Consider the following 18,107-nt stretch of genomic DNA (forward strand, 5'->3'; position numbering starts at 1 on the left):
AGATAGAGTGGGAGGGAGAGAGAGAGAGAGAGAGAGAGAGAGAGAAACATCGACATGAAAGGGCCACATCAAGTGGCTGCCACCCACACGGCCCAACCAGGGCCAGGGACAAACTGCAACTGAGATATGTGCCCTTAGCGGGAACCCAACCCGGGTCTCTCTGGACCGCAGGCCAACGCTCCAACTGCTGAGCCAAACTGGCCAGGGCGACAGTCATACTTTGGGTAGAGGTATCTTAACTAAGAAAATACAAACGATCCCAGGAGAAGTAGTACATTGAGTCTTGTGGGTTATTTACCTTTTGTGGAAAATGTTTTGGCCACATGTTTGTGTCATTAGTGTGTGGGAAGTGTGCTGGCCTGGGGGTCATCAGGTCTGAGTTCTAGTGCCACTTCTGGTATTGACTTCCGGTACAACCTTGAAGAAGTCACCTTTCTTCTTGGGCCTCTTTTTCCCCCTTTGAACCAGGGGGTGGTTGGATTAAGTGCTCTATTTGGGTTCGTTTATTCACTCATCTATTCATTCTTTCATTCAATCAATCATTCAGTCTACAAATGTTTGTTAAGTACCTACTATGTGCTGGGTACTGTTGCACATACAATACCAGGATACAGCAATGAACCAAACAGATAATAGGCTCTGCCCTGTGGAACTTATATTTTAGTGGGAGAAGACCATCAATAAATAAGAAATATAATCATAAGTGAAATTATCTAATATTTGAGGGGTTATAGTGCTTTGGGAAACAAAAGCAGAGTAAGGAATATTTAGAGTGTGTCTGGGGAGCTGGAACTTAAAATAGGAAGACATGCTAGGCTGCACTGAGGAGGTGACATTTGAACAAAGATTTGAGAGCAATTAAGGAGTTAGCTGCCCTGGCCAGTTTGGCTCAACAATTAGACCGTTGGCCTGTGGACCAGAGAGTTCCGGGTTCACTTCCCGCTAAGGTCATGTACCTCAGTTGCAGTTTGTTCCCGGCCCTGGTTGGGGTTGTGTGGTGGCAACCACTCCATGTGTCTCTCGAGTCGATGTTTCTCTCTCTCTCTTCCTCTCTCTCTCCCTCCCACTCTATCTGAGGATAAATGCAAAAAGTGTCCTCGGATGAGGATAAAAAACAAAACAAAACAAAAGGAGTTAGCCACGTGGATATCTTAAGAAAGAACATTCCAGACAGAGGAAACAGCCAGTGAAAAGGCCCTGAGGCAGGAGTATGCTTGGCAAGTATGAGAACACAAGAATAGGGCAGAGAAGAAACACAGTGGACGGTAGGGATAGATTTTAGAGGGCCTTATAGGCCCTTGCAAAGAATTTGGCTTTTAATCTGCATGAAGTAAAGAGCAGTTGGTGAAGGGGTGTGTGTGTGTGTTTCTTTCAATACTTTAGGTTCACAGCAAAATTGAGTATAAAGTATAGAAATTTCATGTATACTGCCATGCCCACACATGCATAGCCTCCTCACCAGCCACATTCCCCACCAGAATGGTACCTTTGTTACAACTGATGAACCTACATTGACGCATCTTTATCACAGTGTTCATAGTTTACATTAGCATTCACTCTTGGTTGCACACATTGTCTGTATTTAGACAAATGTATCGACCATTCTAGTATCATATAGACTGTTAGTAGTATCCTGTGCTGTTAGAAGATTTCAAGCAGAGCAATGTCAAGTGATCTACCCTTACAGAATTCTGAAATCCTACTGAATTTGAGGAAAGAGTTAAGGGTGCCAAAACTATGCCTTAACTGTTGCCCATTTTGCCTTCAGGCCACCTGATTGTCCCCAAAGTCCATATGAAGCCCCCCTACTTCCATCTCTCTGAACACACCTGCCTTGGTTGGAAGAGAAAGTAGAGTCCCACACTTCCTCTAGGTGGCAGTGCTGCCTCACACACAGGGGACACCTTCCCGGGACCTTGTAAGAGAAATCTCTCAGGAGCAGAGAAAATTGGAGCGCCGCCAATCACCGGGATCACACACCTCCAGCCTGCTTGCCCTTGTCTCAATGTCGGGGATCACCCAGACAAGGCAGCTGGGCCGGTGCTGTGGCTGTCGCAGTCTTATCTTGCCTCTTCTGGGAGGTAATGGTGTAAGGAATAGAGAAAGAGTTGGCTGCCCTCCTCTGTTTATGCTTCCCTGTACTTGTTCAAGTCTAAATTGATATTCATTTTACATTTTTTTTGTTAATCCTCACCTGAGGATATTTTTTCCATTGATTTTTAGAGAGAGAGTGGAAGTGAGGGAGGGGGAGAGAGAGAGATTGATGTGAGAGAGACACATCGTTTGGTTGACTCCCACATGCACCCTGACTGGGACCAGGGGTCGAACCTGCAACCCAGGTACATGCCCTTGACTAGGAATCCAATCTGGGACCCTTTGGTGCACAGATCGACACTCTAACCACTGAACAACACTGGCCAGGACTTACTTTACAGTTTAAACCTTTGACGATATTCACTCCTGAATAAAATTGAGGGGAGGAGAAAGGGTCACACGTGTTTGTTCTGGTCCTGTTCATTCCAGGGCAGCACTGAGCACTGTATGCGCTGCCTCAGGCTGAGTCCTATTCTCCTGTGTTTCTGGAAAATGATTAGACCTCTGGAGTTGACCACCAGCTACCTGGTCTTTCTAGGTAGAAACAGTGTGTCATCATCACTCCTCCCCTCCTTCCTTCCTTCCTTCCCTCCCTTCCTTCCTCCTCTCCCACATCTATCACTGAAAACTGTCAATTTTACCTTATTTATATCATCACACAAATTCATTCTTCCCCCTTTTATGCACATTTTCCTTGCCTTTGTATACCCAAGGGTAGAAAATACTAAAGGCTAAAAGGGTCAAACAGGTGTTGACTGAGTGGAGAAGGCCAGTGTGTAAGGCAACAGGGAGGGGTGGGAACTGTGATGAACCGGAAAAAATATCATTGAAACCTAAGTAATTGCTTCTCAGTCCCAGGCAGGTGGGAAGGCAGGTTCAAGTGTGGCCAGTTTTTAAAAGCCAGAAATCTGTTGTTTTTCATGTGAAATGTACTGAGTTGAAGTGTACAGAGTTAGCCTTGACTGGTGTGGCTCAGTGGCTGAACATTGTCTTACGCACCCAAGAGGCTGCAGGTTAGATTCCCAGTCAGGGTGTGTGCCCAGGTTGTGAGCTCCTCGATCCCCAGTAGGAGGCGTGCAGGAGCTAGTCGATCATTGTTTCTCTCCCCTTCCTCTCTCTCTCTCTCTCTTTTTTTAAAATTTTTTTTTTCTTTTTATTGATTTTTACAGAGAGAGGGAGAGAGAGATAGAAGCATTGATGAGAGAGAACACTGATTGGCCACCTCCTGCATGTCCCCCACTGGGGATTTGGCCCACAACCTGGGCATGTGCCCTGGCCGGGAATCGAACCAGCGACCTCTTGGTACATGGGTCGACGCTCAACCACTGAGCCACATCGGCCAGGCTCCCCTTCCTCTCTCAAATCAATAAAAACAGACTTTGAAAGCTGTACTGTACTGAGTTAATATTGGCAACTAACCCTTTTAAAAATGTTTTAAACAAGTAGAACACTGCAAGTGGCAAATAAAACACATCAACGGTCTGAATTCAGCACATGCAGGCTGCTGACTTTTGACCCCTGGTTTGAATCACAGTCCTAGTGAAGACTATTGATGTTTCTTCTTTGGTCTGCCACTGTCCTCTCTCACTTCCGTGCATTTTGCTCATAGTCTCCGGAGCCTCTCCCCATACCCAAGTCACAGCAGCCCATTCCACTGCCTGACATCTCCCTTGCCACTGCCTCCCCAACCCCCACCCCCAAGTTCCCCACAAGATGGAGTCCAGGCCATTCAGGGAGGCTGCCAGAGTTCTCTCTCTGACCTCAGGCCCACTCCACGCCTCCTGGGCTCTCTGCTGGCATCAGCTCCTTTGTTACTCCCAAGGTCTTCCCCAGGCCCCTGTATTCACCCCAATGTAATGTCTATTTACACGTGTCTCCCCACTAGACCGTGATGGTCCTTAATACAAATGACCGCCTCTTATTCATCTGTGTTATGTGTGAGGCACCTGTGCTCAGAGGCTGGCAAATGTTTTTTAAATAAATAAAATGAAAGAAAATAAACACATGAATGATGATTGTTAGCCAAGTAAATTTGAGCTGTCTTAAGGATGTTTACTTCCCACCCCATTTACACATAATTAAGACCCAAGTGTCCTTTGATAAAGACAATCCCCCACCCCGTGAGTCCCCCTCTCCCCAGGTGCAGAGGTGTTGAAGACAGGCAGGCGTGCTCTGGGACCCAGGGCAAGCTGTTCCTCTGCCCCAGCCAGGTCTTCTTACAGGCAGGTCTCGGGGGTTTCTGTGGCTTCCTTAATCCTCTTTCTCTTGAGTTTTGTTTTTTGAGGAAGTTTCTTTAAAGAACCTGAAAAAGGAAAGGTCAGAGACAGCCCGATGACATCACAAATACTAAGAGAATCTCAGCCTGTAACATTTGGGAGTGTGGTAGGGACCTAAAAGAAGGACAACTAAATCTTACTTCCAACCTATATCCCTTCTTCTTTTCTCATAGAAATCTGTAGGGTAGGGAGATGTTATCACCCAAGTTTACAGATGCAGGGTCTCTCCTAGCCACAGAGTAAGGAATGTCCTGCCACAGCCTGAGGCAAGTTATGAATGCAGTCCAGACCAAACCCACATTTCTTGTGTGTCTCTTTCTTTCTCTTTCTTTCTTTCTTTCTTTCTTTCTTTCTTTCTTTCTTTCTTTCTTTCTTTCTTTCTTTCTTTTTGGTTCAGATAGTGGGAGGAAGAGAGAGAGAGAGAGAGAAACATCGATGTGAAAGACACATCGAGTAGCCGCCACCCGCACGACCCAACCAGGGCCGGTGACAAACTGCAACTGAGGTTCGTGCCCTTAGTGGGAACCAAACCCAGGTCTCTCTGGACCACAGGCTGATGCACTAACCACTGATCCAAACTGGCCAGGGCAAAACCCACATTTCTTGACATCTGGCTTCAGACTCTGATTCCTCCCCCCACTCCTCTCTCTGTTTCATGCCCCAGTTCCCCATATTTTGCTGCTGGACTCTTGGCAAACACCATTGCCATTATTTTCCTTGAGAACTGACTTATAAACATAGTGCCAAAGAAAGAGCAAGCACATTACTTTTAATTGCACAGCAAGAACTCAGCTCATCATGGTGGGCCCACCAGATAGTACAGTATGTGTTTTCTTATGTAACACACATGGGGAAAATAAAACTTTATCTCTAATGTCTCCCAGCCCCCCCCCCAAATTGTTTAACATGAATTCATCCAGACTTTTGATCTAAAGTCCTATTTACAGATAGAGGAGCAAGCTTAAAAGAAAGAAACAGGAGAAAAGCAGGCAGTGGAACATTCTGCTGAACAATAGCCTGATCTCTTCAACAAGTCTGGGAGTCAAAAGGGGTCTTGTTAGGGTAAAAGAGACTTAAAACACATAACAAGGTGAGAAGTGTCAAGTTTGGGGAAGCAGGGCAAAATATATCTTTTGAATATGGAGTATCGAATCCAACAATTAGATGACATGAGAATACTGACATGGAAAGTTGGTATAATTAACTGGAGAACACACATTCAAATGAAAAGCATGTACATTGTAGCCCTGGCCAGTTCAGCTCAGCAGTTAGAGTGACAACCTGAGGACCAGGGAGTCTCGGGTTTAATTTCAGTGAAGGGCACGTACCTCGGTTGTGGTTAGTTCCCCAGCCCTGGTCATGTGGGAGGCAACCAATCGATGTGTCTCTCTCACATCGATGTTTTTTTTTCTCTCTCTCTCCCTCCCTTCCTCTCACTCTATCTGAAAATCAATGGAAAAATATCCTCTAGTGAGGATTGAAAAACAAAAAAGTATTTACATTGTAGCCCTGGCCAGGTAGCTCGGCTAGTTAGTGTCGTTCTGATACACCAAGATTGCAGCCCCAGTCAGGGCACATACAATAATCAACCAATGAATGCATAAATACGTGGGACAATGAATCAGTGTTTCTCTCTCGCTCTCAAAAAAACCCCCCAAAAAACAAAAAAAAACCACGTTTATACATTGTGGTCTCATTTTGGTTAAAATACATGTTTTACATGCATAAAAACATTTGGCAAGTGCTAGCAGTGGTGGTGACAATGTGATGCTTATGTTTCTTACCTTCGCTTATCTGTATTATCTAATTTTTAATGATATGCTTATAGTAATAAAATGTTATTTAAGAATTACATGAAAGGCAAATTTCTTAACCTATCATCCAAGGCTTTCTCCTTGTTTCCCACACCCTGCCCTTCGCCAGCCTGCTCTGCCATTCCCCGCTGGACCGACCGACCGTCTGCTCGCTGCCCCTCACCTTTGCACGCAGCCCGCCTCCCACCTCTCTCCTCCTTCCCATTCCCTCTCCTTATCCTTTCCTTTCAAGCCTGTCCCAAATGTACCCTCCAGGCAGCCTGTCTGACCCTTGTTGCCCTAAGGCCACAGATTGCTCCTTGGTAAAATAAGGAGAATAATACTCACCTCATTGGGATGCTGCAGGGGTTAAGTGAATTTATAAGAGACAAAGCACCTGGTATAGGGAGCGGCTGGCCTGAAAGCTTGGAGCTCACTTTCTTCATCTGATTCATGGACTGCTTGGCCTACAGACTGGTCTCCATTCCATTGTAGGTTTCACTTTACTCAACTTCAACTGTAGGCCCTGGGGCCAGGGGCCCGCACAGGGCCAGGCAGGATTCTGGGTCTCAGTAGCTGCCTAACCTGTGCCCACTGCACCTGACTTGTTCTCAGCCCTGCTCGCCCACTCGGTACAGCTGTGACTAGTGGACGAAGCCCTGAGGGTTGCTGGTCTGCGTTAGCCCTTCAGAGGAAACACCTGAGTCCGATTTAGGACCCTCCCCGCCCCTGCCCGACGCTGAGGTCCTAGGCAGCCCTGTTTGTCTTTACTTTCTACCCCAGTAGCTATACGTATAAGAACAGCCAGCTGGCCCCCGAAGCCAGTTCCAGAAGGTGAGGGTGGGTGGTCCAACACCTCTCTGTACCTCGGTGCACAGAAGGGGTCTTCATAGGTTCCAGCCTTGGCTGAGGCCCCTCCCACTGAAGAGCCTCCAACCTGGCCCCACAGCTCCCTTCAGAGAGGCGGGCCGGGCAGATCACCGAGGCCAAGCTGCTGGGACGGTCATTCCCAGGCCATCTGGATGGACTTCTCCACCCTGTGGTGATGAACCCCCTCCCTTATCCCACCCCCACCCGACACCTAGAGTGGGTGTCCCGCTGCTGCCAGGGCACTTCCTGGGAGTTCCCACTTGCAGCCACTAGAAATAGTCTCTGCTCGAAAGTGCCTTCCCTTAAATATTAACTGAAAAATACATAATTCAAAACTGTACGTATCATGAGACCTCAAGGGAAAATTACTCAGAACACAAACACACCAGAACATTAATAGTCATGGTCTCTGGGTGATAGGCGATGTTCCCTCTTCTGATTTATACTCATCTGTGCATCTCAAACTTTCTATAATGAGCATACCTGCTGGGAGGGGGAGGAAAGAAAAAAAACAAACAAGAGTGGAAAAGGGAAGGAAAATGACTGGAAAAGGAAGTGCAGGGTGAAGAAAAGATGGGAAGGAGGGAAGAGGCAGGTGTCGGGCTGCTCCAGGTTGGTCCACGTAGCCTCAGCTCGTGCGCCCTCTTCTCCAGGCACCCCCCTGCACACCTTGTGGGCATTACCTCTCCTGAAGTGCACCCCGGAACTGGGCTCCACCAGCAGGGAGGCCTCGCCTGGGGCCTGCATCTTGGACAGCCTCTCCTTCATGCCGCTGATGTTGCCGTGCAGCCCCCAGGCGCTGCAGAGCTTGGGCAGACCGTCTTCCTGGTCGGCCAGCAAGGAGCTCTCTGGGGTGTCCAAGGGGCAGAACGCTGCCTGCAACAGGGCCTCAGTGTTAAGCAGAGTGTGGAGAGGAGAGGGGCCCGAGTTCCATAGCGGCAGCCAAGCCCTTGTTGGGAACCGGCTGCAGTCTACCTGCACCAAACACCTGCCTGGCCAGAAGGATGGAGAGTCATGATGTGGAGAGAAAGGGTCCTGAAGACATGGAGGCCAGTCTGTCAACTGTCTGTTCTTGGGCGATTCTTTGAGGTAGGTACTCCATTTCTGTTTTTGAGTGTTTTATGTGTTTGTCATGAAGCAATTTTTTTAAAAGTCCTTTGCAAAATTAAAATGGAGGGCCTTGAAAACAATCTTATGAAATTTTCCTGGCCAGTGAAATCCAGGAATCAATAAAATGACAGCTCTTAGTATTCAGAGGAAGAATCACTGAACTGATCTACCCATTTGTGTTTAGAGGAAGAAACGGAGACCCAGCGAAGGCGAGGATTTGGTTAAAGCTGTGCAGTAGAGAGTTTGGGGATGGGGTGGGGGACTCAGGGCATGGTTAGAGCAGGTCTTCGCTCTGTACCAGATTGCTTGAACCCCACTTGCTGTGTGGTCTGGATTAAGTGACTCTACCTCCCTACATTTGGCATCTTCATTTACTCACTGTGGACAATAATTCTAATTAACATTTAGGGTTACTTTTTTTTATCCTCACCCAAAGACTTTTTTCCATTTTTTGTTTAGATAGAGTGGGAGGAACAGAGAGAGAGAAACATCGATATGAAAGGGACACATCGAGTGGTTGCCACCCGCACAACACAACCAGGGCCGGGGACAAACTGCAACTGAGGTACATGCCCTTAGCGGGAACCAAACCAGGGTCTCTCTGGACCGCAGGCCCACGCTCTAACTGCTGAGCCAAAACGGCCAGGCCTAGGGTTACTTTTGAAGATTACAGGACGGAATATAAAGTATCTGACCCATAGAAACTATTACCTATGATTAGTATTTTGGACAAGGTTCCCAAAGTGTGCTCTGTGAACCCCCTGGAGGTCCCTAAAATATTTTGACCTCACAGACCCCCTGCAAAGTGAGGTCCACTCAAAAGTGTAAGAGAGAAACCAATGGATTCTAATGTAACCTAGTGTTGAAAGTTCATTGATACAAATCTGAAAAGGCTACATACTGTGTGTTTCCAACATATGGCATTCTGGAAAAGGCCAAACAATGGAGACAATAAAAAGATCAGTATCTGCCAGGGCTTTGCGGGGAGGAAGGGAGGGAGAACAGGTGGAGCACGGGTGTGGGGGTGGTGGGTAATGAAACTATGCTATGCCCTGGAGGTTTTGCTCAGTGGTTAGAGCGTCGGCCTGCGGTCCAGAGAGACCTGGGTTTGGTTACCGCTAAGAGCGTGTATCTCGGTTGCAGTTTGGCTCCGGCCCTGGTTGGTTGTGCAGGTGGCAGCCACTCGATTTGTCCCTTTCACGTCAATGTTTCTCTCTCTCTTTCTCTCTCTCTTCCCCACTCTATCTGAACAAAAAATGAAAAAAAATGTTCTCGGGTGAGTATTTAAAAAAAAAGGAAACTATGCTATATGATACTGTAATGGTGGATTCATGACACATTTCTTATACATTTGCTGAAACCTATGAAATGTACAACAGAAAGAGTACACCCTAATGTAAACTATGGACATTATAAGTTAATGATGTATCAATATTGGCTCATCAGTAATAGCAAATGTACTACTTTAATGCAATATGCTAGTAAGTAGTAATAGGAGAGAGTGGTATATGGGAACTCTCTGTAGTTTCCACTCAAGTTTTATGTAAACCCAAAATTGCTAAAAAAAAAGTCTATTTTAAAATGTTCATTAATGGCACTGGCCAGTTTGGCCCAGTGGTTTGAGCGTCGGCCCACGGACCAGAGAGGCCCGGGTTCTGTTCCCACTGGGGGCACTTACTTCAGTTGCAGTTTGTCTCCTGCCCCCATTGGGGTTGTGTGGGAGGTGACCAGCTGATGTGTCTCTCTTACATCAATGTTTCTCTCTGTCTCTTCCCCCTTCTCTCCCTCCCACTCTATCTGAAGATAAATGAATTTTAAAAAAGTTCATTAATGCTCAGCCGGTGTGGCTCAGTGGTTGAGCTTAGACCCGTGCACCAAGAGGTCACTGGTTCAAGTCCCAGTCAGAGCTCATGCCCAGGTTGTGGGCCGATCCCCAGTGGGGGTCATGCAGGAGGCGGCCAATCGATGTTCTCTCTCATCAATGTTTCTATTTTTTTGTCATTGTTGTTCAGATAAAGTGGGGGGGGGGGAGAGAGAAACATCGATGTGAAAGGGACATATCAAGTGGCTGCCACCCACACAACCCAACCAGGGCCGGGACAAACTGCAACTGAGGTATGTGCCCTCAGCGGGAACCGAACCCGGGTCTCTCTGGATCACAGGCTGACGCTCTACCCGCTGAGCCAAACCGACCAGGGCTGTTTCTATTTCTCTCCCCCTCTCCTTTCTGTTCTCTCTAAAAATCAATAAAAAAATTTTTTTTAATAAATAATTTTTTTTTTATCCTCACCCGAGGACATTTTTCCATTTTTTTGTTCAGGTAGAGTCGGAGGGAGAGAGAGGAAGAGAGAGAGACAGAGAAACATCGATGTGAAAGGGACATATCAAGTGGATGCCTCCCGCATGACCCAAACAGGGCCGGGGACAAACTGCAACCAAGGTACGTGCCCTTAGCGGGAACCAAACCCGGGTCTCTCTGGACCACAGGCCGACGCTCTAATTGCTGAGCCAAACTGGCCAGGGCTATTATAATTTTTTATTTTCAAATTTAGTTGACATACATCATGATATTAGTTTCAGGTGTACTTAGCTTTAATTTCAAATAGAGAAAATATCAATGGATATAACCTACATAAACATACTTTTGGGAGGTTCTCAATTTCTTTTTTTAAAGATCTGGACTTTTAAAATAATACATTTTATTGATTTTTTTTTTTTTTTTTGGTACGTGCCCCTAGCAGGAACTGAACCCAGGAGCCAAACCAGCCAGGGCCATTTTTATTGGTTTTTAAGAGAGAGGAAGGGAGAGAGAGGAACATCAATTGGCTGCCTCCTGCACGCCCCCTACTGGGGATTGAGCCCTAACGTGGGCATGTGCCCTGACTGGGAATCAAACCAGGACCTCTCAGTCCATGAGACAACACTCAATCCACTGCGCCACACTGGCCAGGCTTCTTAATGATTTTTAAGAGGGTGTAAGTGACCCGAGACCAAAATGTTCGAGAATCACTGGTTTTGACAAAGCCAGGCCACGCTCTGGGGATAGTCCTTGGAGCCTTTCCCAAGCTGGCTATGCCTTTCTGCCAGGACCTGACCATCCCCACCCATGGCGCTGAAGGCATGGGTCTTGCTCCTGCTAACATTAGTGTGTGGGTGTGGAGGGTCAATAAACATCAAGAACTGGAGTCTCTGTCCTCTTCAGCCCCACTCTGTGCTCACTGCAGGGGTAAAGTTAGGGGCAGTGGGTTGTCCTCAGGCAATGGACCGTGGAAATGACTGGAGGGGTGCTGGTTTTATCAGGAGGCCCCTCAGTCCCAGGCCTCCCCCCACAGTCCAAGGACACACCAACCAACCCTCAGCCGGGCCCAGGAGGAGCTTTGTCGAGTGTCTCACCAGGAACTTGGTGTTCTGGTTCTTCTTGGTATACTTGTAGAGCCTGAGAAGTTGCTTTGCCTCCAACTCAGAGAAGAGGGAGACAAATCGCCAGAGCATCCTGCAGAGGAGAAACCTGAGGCTGAGGGAAGCAGAGCACAGCCCCTGTCCCTCCAGCATGTGTCTTGTGGCCAGAACCCACCAGGGAGAATTGGGACACATGCCACCTCCTTGGTTTTTGGTTGGGGTCATGGAGAAAAGGGAATTTTCCAGACCTTGAATACCCTGTTCTGGTGATGAGCACCCACACCACACAGACATTGTTCAATCAGAGGTCATTGTCCTCAGGGTCAGGAGAGTCTTTTGTCCACTCTGTGTGCAGCCATAGTGAATCAGTGCTTCCCCAAGTGACCAGAGAACCCTATTCTCTCCACCCTGTCTTCCCCATTCTTACTCCGGATCCTGACTCACAGCAAGGTGAAAGACTAGGGGATCTTGACTGAGGTTTGACTTGGAATTTAGAGGGAGTGACCCAGGAGTGGGTGTAGTGGGAAGGGCAAGGAAGCTGCCCTACTTCTTCCAGTGCTTTATTTCCCAGGCTCGGCAGTAGTGCTTCAGAAAGGTGTTGATGTGGTCACCTAGGACCACCAGGCTCTGCTTCATGTACTTTAGCTTCTTTTTCTGGGGAAGGTCCTCGGGCAGGTATAACTTTCTTAGGCACTTCTTTAATGGTCTTAGACATTCTTTACACTGAGGAGGCAACAGGTGAAGTGAGGGGCCATAGGAGAAAAGAGGAGGCAGAAGGGCAGTCCCAAGTAACCAGCACATTGGTCCCGCTGCAGCCCTTAGGACCCAGGAAGGGTTACGCTTGTTAAGTGAGGAAGTTCCAGTCAATGTCTTGCCCCCCTTCTTTCCCAAGAGTGTGACAAATGGGGCAATGAGCTATGGGTGTGAGGCCTGCCAATTTCTAACCTCGGTTTCCTGACCTGTGGGGTACGGGGGAGGGTCCTGGGATGGCCCCTTACTCACAATTCTGAAGGTACACTGGTCCAGGCCCTTGGCGTGGCGCACGAGTGAGCCTCCAGCAGGGATGGGGCTGGAGTTGTTCTCCAAACAGGGTACATCCATCACCTGGGAGGAGGCGGGGCAGAGGTCAGCTGGGGGCCAGGCGACTGCTCCTGAGGGGCAGCGCTGGTCAGCCACTGACCCAAATGCCAGCCAAAACCCTTCTCCATTTTCCTTATGACCTTTCCCTGACCCAGCACCGAGACGAGTAAGTCCTGGGCAAAGAAACCCATCTCCAAGAATCCTTGCTGAGAAAACCTAGAATGCCCAACTCATTTTTAAAAATAATAATTATAGCCCTGGCCGGTTTGGCTCAGCGGTTAGAACGTCAGCCTGTGGTCCAGAGAGACCTGGGTTCGGTTCCCGCTAAGGGCATGTACCTCGGTTGCGGTTTGTCCCTAGCCCCAGTTTGGGGTTGTGTGGGTGGCAGCCACTTGATGTGTCCCTTTCACATCGATGTTTCTCTCTCTCTCTCTCTCCCATACTACGTGAACAAAAATGGAAAAATGTCCTCGGGAGAGGATAAAAAATAATAATTATTATTATAGCATAGTACACCAGCTAACTTTTCAAATCACTAAATTAACATAACTCACTTAATTTGCCCACAAATTCTGTGAGCTCTGATATTATTATACCTGGTTACACACAAGAGATCAGGGATTTAAGTAACTCCTTGGGGAAATGAGCAGGGATTCATCTCATTCCTTCAGCAAACAGGTATCGAGTGCCTAAGTCCCGGGCCCACCTCTTTCTATCCCTAACCCTGAGAATCATGCCATGCTAATGGGCACTCAGAAAAGTGTGTGATGGTGATGGTAATGATGAGAAGGAATTTTCTGACAGCAAAGGTGGGGCAAAAATCTAATTAATGAAGACAAATGACTGTGAAATAATACTTGAAGTCAGAGCACAGAATTTAGATTGACATGGCTGGTTTGCACCTGACCTTTTCAAAGCCTCTCAGAAAAGTTACCGTTAATTCCTGCCTGTGTTCAGGGGTTCGGAACAAGAACGATCCAGGCCAGACCCTTCTGAAGGAAGAGAAGGGGAGGGAAGTAGATGGAGAGGGTACGGGACATAGGTCCTCCAGGCCCCAGGGAGAGGGGACTCTGGCTGATCAAGTTTATACACACCCCCCCCACACACACACACACACCAGCACCCTTGTGTCTTCATAACCAACAATCATCTTACCAGGAATCTTCCCATCATCTTGACAGTAGTATATGTCCTTGATAAACATCTATTTGAATGACTTAACCTTCTCTTATTTTTGGTTTCTTGCTAACTCATGTTCCTCACCAAATTTCCCTCTTCTCTTCCTTGAATTTCATATTCTTTGCTTTCAAAACCAGCCCCTCAGGGACCTCCCTTTCCTCCCTCCCTTCCTCCCTCCCTCACATCCCTAGCCCCACTTCACCGTCTCTAGAGGCTTGTCCTCTTCACCCCCTTGCCCATCTGAGGACCCCATCTCAACAGGTGTGCTAGTGGGCTCCAGAGTGGCACTCCTCATGTCCCCTCAGTCTCTGACCTACTGCTTCTGTGACTTCAGTGTCTCAGAAGTGTGCAGGTTGGCTCCAGAACCCAGGGTAAAACCATGGCAACTGCCAACAGAGCCCAGCGCCCCTCCCCATCCCGTGCCCTCATCCTAGGGGCGGTCACCGGCCCTCTCCTTCCGCTGGGAACTAGACTAGGGAAGTGAGCACGATGTTCTGGGAAGCCCGAGGACCTTGTCAGAGTGCACAGCTGGCAGGAGAGGCCGGCACCCCTTTTCCCGAGAGACAGTCAGATGCTGTTGATTTGAAGTAACTTCCCTGCGTCTGTACCACTCGTGCCTCCTCAGGTACACCGTGGGCGCCCTGGAAGTGAGGACGAGTTTGCAACGTTCCTTTGGGGATTGGGAACAAAGGACTGGAAGGTGCCCCGAGAGAATGGAATACAGTAACTCTCTACTGGGCTAGAGCTTCTTTGCATCCCGGGAGCCTCCAGAAAGTTCATCGGCCCATTGTGTCGGGTGTTGGGTGGATCATGGTGGTGTTTTTAGGGGTGTGTACAAAAATACCAGCCGCCACGTGTCTCAGTGAACTGTCACAACAGTCCTCCCTGGTGTAAGGTACCAGTAGTGGCCCCATTTCTCAGAAGAGGAGCCCCGATGTAACTTGCCTTAAGTCCGCAGCCACCAAGTGGGGCGGCGGTTTGTGCAGACGCCGCCCTGGGGGATGGGGTGAGCGGTTCCCTGGCCTGCTCGCCGTGGGCCTCGGGGGCGCTCCCTCGAGCACCCAGCAACGGCGGCCCCACGCGTCCTTCAGCGGCGCACCTGGCGGGGTGCTGAGACCGTTGCAGCCTCCCTTTACTTACCTACCCAGCATCTTCTTCCCTGGAAGGCTGGACTCCATCTCCTGGCCCTTGACATCGTGCCCTCTGGGTCCAGGCTCCCGCTCTTCCCACTCAGTTTGGCTCTTTTTCTCCCCTGCCTTCTCGGGCACCGGGTGGGACCCACGGCGGCGGCGACAGGAGCGGAAACCCGGGTTTGGATCCCACGGCTCTGTCGTCCCTGGCCTCCTCTTCGCCATCCGACCACGGTACCCTCACACCATAGGGACATTGTAGCTCTTGACATACTTACAGGACAATGTGGCTTTGTCTCTAAACTGGGAGGTCTGTTCTCTGACCATTAATTCAGAATTATTTTGCAGCTATTAAAGACAATTTTATTGGCAAGGCTGAGGGGAAGGGGGCTCTCTTACACACTTTATTGGGAGAGATAACGGGTAAAGAATCCATGTGGCAATGCGAAATGTTAAATGTGTATTCCCTTTGATCCACTTCTACCAGGTAGTCCTGGGGAGAGATGCATGTATGAGGACTGTTACAACGGTGACAATGTAGAAACAACTGAGATATCATCTATGTGTGTGTTGCATACCACTGAGTCATCTCGACTCCTGGTGACCGTATGAATGAGTGATGTCTGCAATGTCCTGTCCTCGACTTCCCTGCTCAGCTCTTGCCTATGACTTCTTTTATGGAGTCAATCCATCTCATATTTGGTCTTCCTCTTTTCCTGCTGCCTTTTATTTTCCCCTGCATTCTTACCCTTTCCAAGGAACTCTGCCTCCTCATGATGAGCCCAAAGCTTCAGTTTTGTCATTTTGCCTTCCTCACCCAAGGACATTTTCCTATTTTTTTTTGTTCAGGTAGAGTGGGAGGGAGAGAGAGGAACAGAGAGAGAGAGAGAAACATTGATGTGAAAGGGACACATTGAGTGGCTGCCACCCACACGACGGGCCGGGGACAAACTGCAACCGAGGTACATGCCCTTAGCGAGAACCGAACCCGGGTCTGTCAGGACCGAAGGTCGACGCTCTAACCGCTGAGCCAAACCGGCCAGGGCCGATGTTTCAGTCTTAATTTGCTCTAGGAGCCACTTGTCTTTCTGCCCGTCTTGGGTATCCACAGAGCTCTCCTCCAACACCATATTTCAAATGAATCAACTTTCCAACTCTCACATTCATACGTGGTAACTGGGAATACCATGTATGAATGAACTTAACCTTGGTTGCTAGTGACATATCTTTGCTGATCTTTCCTAACTCTCCATTGCTGCTCTCCTGAGTCTCAGCCTTCTCGAGGTTCTTGGCTGCAGTCTCCATTTGAATTAATGGCTGAACCAAGGTAAACAAAATCTAACAATTTCAATGTCTCCTTTGTCTATGTTAAAGTTTTTGTATTTCTTCTGTAGTCATTATTTTTGTCTTATTGATGTTCAAATGCAGTTCTGGTTTGGCACCTTCTTCTATCAGTCTCATCGGAAATCATTTCAAGTCAGGGCTACTTTCTGACAGTAATATGGTGTCATTTGCATATCTTAAATCATTGATATTTCTTCCAGCAATTTGTACTCCATCCTTGAGTCTAGCCCAGTTTTTCATATATGTTCTGTGTACAGATTAAACAAATAGATAAAATGCACCCTCATCTGACACTTTTGTCTACAGGAAACCATTCTGTCTGTCCATATTCTGTCTGGCAGTGGCTGCCTATACGCAGTACAGGTTACACATCAGGACAACCCAGTGCTGAGGCACACCCTTTCAGAGCGTCCCATAGCTTATCATCATCCACACAGCCAAACCTTTACTGTAGTCTATAAAACATAGACTAATCTTCTGAAATACTTTGGAGCAGTCCAGTACCCAACGAATGTTTGCAAATTTTTTTGCATTTTTATTTTTCAATTATGGTTTACTTCCAACATTACTTTGTATTGATCTCAGGTGTACAACATAATGCTTAGACAGTCATATACCTTAACAAAGTGCCCCCTCCCCCAGATATTTCCAGTACCCATCTGGCACCTTATATAGTTATCACAATATTATGGACTATATTCCCTATGTTGTAACTTTACATCCCTGTGACTAATCTGTAACTACCAATTTGTACTTTTTAATCCCTTCACCTTTTCACCCAGTCCTACCAACCCCTCCCCTCTAGACACATTCTGTGTGTCTGAGTCTGTTTCAATTTTGTTTATTTTGTTCTTTAGATTCCACATATAAGTGAAGTCATATGGTATTTATCTTTCTCTGACTTATGGCACTGAGCATGTTTGCAGTTTGATGTCAAGGGCCTCTTTTCTGAATCCAGCTTGAACTCCGGGTACTTCTTGCTCCATATAAGGTAGAATAAGCCTTTGTTGCATCACTTTGGGCATCACTTTATTTGCATGGTAAACTAGAGCAAATAGTTTCGACACTCCTTGGCATCTTCTTTCTTGAAGATTAGATGTATAATGAACATTTCTAGTCTGTAGGCCATTGTTTTTTTATTTTTTTAAATTTTTTATTTTTTATCCTCACCTGAGGACATTTTTCCATTTTTTGTACAGATAGAGTGGGAGGGAGAGAGAGGAAGGGAGAGAGAGAGAAACATCGACGTGAAGGGACACATCGAGTGGCTGCCACCCGCATGACCAACCAGGGCCGGGGACAAACTACAACTGAAGTACGTGCCCTTAGCGGGAACCGAACCCGGGTCTCTCCGGACCGCAGGCCGACGCTCTAACCGCTGAGCCAAACTGGCCAGGGCTGTAGGCCATTGTTTTACATATTTGTTGATTTATTCTTGTTAGGATTTTGTCAGATTCAGTTTCTGTGGCTTGAAATAATTCTATTGGTAGCCCATCTACCCCTGGTAATTTATTTCTTCCCAATACTTTCTGGGAAGCTTTCACTTAGCTTTCTAGAATTACAGGTTCTTCCTCAGAGGAATCTTCTTCAAAGATATGTCATCCTTCTGTCTTTTCTGTGTAGATTTTCAGTGTACTATTTCCACTATCCTTTTATTTTCTCCTGATCAGATAATGTGCTTCCTTGTTGGCCATTTGGCATTCCTAGTCTAGGTTTGATTTCCCTTTTATTTCTTGAATCTTCTGGTAGAGAGCTCTTATTTTTCCTCTTTTGTTGCTCTCTTCCATCTCCTTACACTGACTATTGTAATTGTTCTCTTTATTTCTACATGA

At 47.4% G+C, this 18,107-nt stretch overlaps 1 protein-coding gene across 1 annotated transcript; it reads right to left on the reverse strand.

Annotated features, from left to right (window-relative positions):
* Positions 1-4,310: 4,310 nt before the first annotated feature.
* CUNH17orf64 (chromosome unknown C17orf64 homolog) lies at positions 4,311-14,054 on the reverse strand. Its single transcript, XM_036268375.1, has 6 exons — positions 14,004-14,054; positions 12,545-12,646; positions 12,090-12,265; positions 11,537-11,636; positions 7,717-7,909; positions 4,311-4,396 (listed from the first exon to the last, which is right to left on the reverse strand). Exons 1-6 carry the CDS (start codon positions 14,052-14,054, stop codon positions 4,311-4,313), a joined length of 708 nt encoding a protein of 235 aa, XP_036124268.1.
* Positions 14,055-18,107: the final 4,053 nt, after the last annotated feature.

The sequence above is a fragment of the Molossus molossus genome, unplaced genomic scaffold, assembly GCF_014108415.1.
Source record: "Molossus molossus isolate mMolMol1 unplaced genomic scaffold, mMolMol1.p scaffold_m16_p_19, whole genome shotgun sequence".
In the NCBI taxonomy this organism is placed as follows: Eukaryota; Metazoa; Chordata; class Mammalia; order Chiroptera; family Molossidae; genus Molossus; species Molossus molossus.

Bases quoted from the DNA above. Each gene is read 5' to 3' on its own strand.
- CUNH17orf64 (XM_036268375.1), bottom strand. From the start codon at position 14,054: ATGGGGTCCTCAGATGGGCAAGGGGGTGAAGAGGACAAGCCTCTAGAG. The intron at 12,647-14,003 runs GTGAAGTGGGGC...GCCTCCTCCCAG, and splicing joins AGGACAAGCCTCTAGAGACG to GTGATGGATGTACCCTGTTT. The intron at 12,266-12,544 runs GTGAGTAAGGGG...TTGCCTCCTCAG, and splicing joins ACCAGTGTACCTTCAGAATT to TGTAAAGAATGTCTAAGACC.